General features: G+C 68.8%; 1 protein-coding gene across 1 annotated transcript in view; it reads left to right on the top strand.

Moving 5' to 3' along the window:
• Window positions 1-2,309, top strand: part of CASKIN2 (CASK interacting protein 2) — a 12,659-nt gene extending 10,350 nt beyond the window's left edge. The window contains exons 15-17 of the mRNA XM_004709293.2: window positions 3-1,401; window positions 1,489-1,711; window positions 1,925-2,309. Coding sequence (XP_004709350.1) covers window positions 3-1,401; window positions 1,489-1,711; window positions 1,925-2,015 — 1,713 coding nt within the window. The 3' untranslated portion in view covers window positions 2,016-2,309. The remainder of the gene's footprint in view (window positions 1-2; window positions 1,402-1,488; window positions 1,712-1,924) is intronic.
• The last annotated feature ends 6 nt before the right edge of the window (window positions 2,310-2,315 follow it).

Below are 2,315 nucleotides of genomic sequence, written 5' to 3'. Positions count from 1 at the left end.
AGGGGGAAGCCCCCGGCGAAGGTGGGCGCCGGCTGGCAAGGGGCCCGGAACTCATGGCCATCGAGGGCCTGGAGAACGGGGGTGGCCCGGCTGCCACCAGCCCACGCCTCCTCACCTTCCAGGGCAGCGAGCTGAGCCCAGCTCTCCAGGCCGCCATGGCGGGGGGCAGCCCCGAGCCGCTGCCCCTGCCACCCACCCGCTCCCCCAGCCAGGAGAGCATTGGGGCGCGCTCACGGGGGTCTGGTCACTCGCAGGAGCACCCAGCTCCCCAGTCCAACGGTGGAGACGCCAGCACCCCACAGGAGCGGAACCTTCCTGAAGGCACAGAGAAACCCACAAAGCTCTGCTCCCCACATTCTGGGCCAGGGGCCCCCTCTTATGTGTTTATGTACCCCCAGAACACACCTTCCAGCCCAGCCTCAGGGCCGACTCCTGGAGCACCCCGAGCCTTCTCCTACTTGGCTGGCTCTCCGGTGGCACCCCCGGACCCACCTCGGCCCAAGCGCCGGTCTCACAGTCTAAGCCGGCCCGGCCCAGCGGAGGGGGAGGCCGAGGGGGAGGCTGAAGGGCCAGTGGGCAGTGCCCTGGGCAGCTACGCCACCCTCACTCGGCGACCAGGACGCAGTGCCCTACCCCGGACCAGTACCACCCCTACCCCCACTCGGGGGGCTCCCCGCAGCCAGTCCTTTGCTCTTCGGGCCCGCCGCAAGGGACCCCCACCTCCACCCCCCAAGCGCCTCAGCTCTGTCTCGGGGCCCACTCCTGAGCCAGCTCCACAGGACGGGAGCCCCGGGCCCAAGGAGGGGGCCACAGGGCCCCGAAGACGAACTCTGAGTGAGCCGGCTGGCCCATTGGAGCCCCCTGGCCCCCCAGCCCCAACTGGCCCCGCGTCGGACACGGAAGAGGAGCCGGGGCCTGAGGCAACAACTCCATCTCGGGGCAGCTCCGGGGAGGGGCTGCCGTTTGCCGAGGAGGGAAACCTGACCATCAAACAGCGGCCAAAGCCAGCCGGGCCCCCGACTCGGGAGACTTCCCTGCCCCCCGGCCTAGAGTTCAACCTCACTGAGTCAGACACTGTGAAGCGGAGGCCCAAGTGCCGGGAGAGAGAGCCGCTGCAGACAGCGCTGCTGGCCTTTGGTGTGGCCAGTGCCGTGCCTAGTGCCCCAGCTCCCCGGAACCTGCAGCCCCCCAGTGAGGCACCCTCCCCAGCATCACCCCCTTCTAGCCCAGACCATAGCAGCCCTACAGCTCCAGCCCCACTCTCTCCCAGCCCCGTGACCCTGCCGGCCCCAGGGCTCCCCTGCCCCGGGCCAGTCCTGGAGCACCTGGCGGGCAGCCGTCTGAATGGGGAGGTAGAGCCCCTAGCACCCCCCTCGGCCCTTGTCAAGGTGCCTGGAGCAGGTAAGACACAGAGGCCTATGGGGAGGGCCTATGGGCTACGGGGGTCCAGCTGGTCTGGAGGCCCACCAGCCATCCTGGTCTCTGCAGGAACAGCCCCCAAGCCCGTGTCTGTGGCCTGCACGCAGCTGGCGTTTTCTGGCCCAAAACTGGCTCCTCGGCTCAGCCCTCGACCCATGCCCCCTCCAAGGCCGGAGAGCAGCGGGCCTCCGGGCACCGGCCGGGCCCAGCAGAGACTGGAGCAGACCAGCTCATCTCTGGCGGCTGCGCTGAGGGCTGCTGAGAAGAGCATTGGTGCTGAGGAGCGAGCAGGGTGAGGGGCCCCGCAGCTCGGGCACCTTGGGGCACGGAGGCCTTGCCGCCCGGGTAACAGCCCAGCGGCTTGGGCTCTGGAACCACCAGACTGACTCTCCGTGGGTGGGTGGAGCCATCCGAACAAGAGGGAGGCCTTCACGCTCCCCAAGCAGGGCCCGGGGCCAGCTAGCCCTTCCTGTCACCTGAGTGACCCCTTCTCCCCGCCCTGCAGCGCCCCAGGCCTCTCCACCAAGCACATCCTGGATGACATCAGCACCATGTTCGATGCGCTGGCCGACCAGCTGGACGCCATGCTGGACTGAGCCGGCTGCCGCCACCTGTGGCATGCACTGCCTGGACCCCAGCACACAAGGAGCTGCTGTCTGAGGGACAGGCAGAGGGCCACCTGAGCCAGCGGTGGCAGTTCTGCAGCTCTGACCTGTGGGAACTGGGCTAGAACCTGACCGGCTGAGGGGACACTTTGGGACACCCCAGCAAGCCCTTCCCCCCACAGCCCTGGAAAACATGGGCTTCTCACCGAAGGGGCGTGGCCAGGGTACTGGGCGTCCCACTGAAAGGGCCTTGGGCTGCCCAGCCTCAGCCCTGGGGCATACAAGCCGTCT

The sequence above is a fragment of the Echinops telfairi genome, unplaced genomic scaffold, assembly GCF_000313985.2.
Source record: "Echinops telfairi isolate 266 unplaced genomic scaffold, ASM31398v2 ScPeMD7_7458;HRSCAF=8496, whole genome shotgun sequence".
NCBI classification, from domain to species: Eukaryota; Metazoa; Chordata; class Mammalia; order Afrosoricida; family Tenrecidae; genus Echinops; species Echinops telfairi.
The sequence above is the reverse complement of the archived record's forward strand: the minus strand, read 5'-3'. Positions and strand labels throughout refer to the sequence as shown.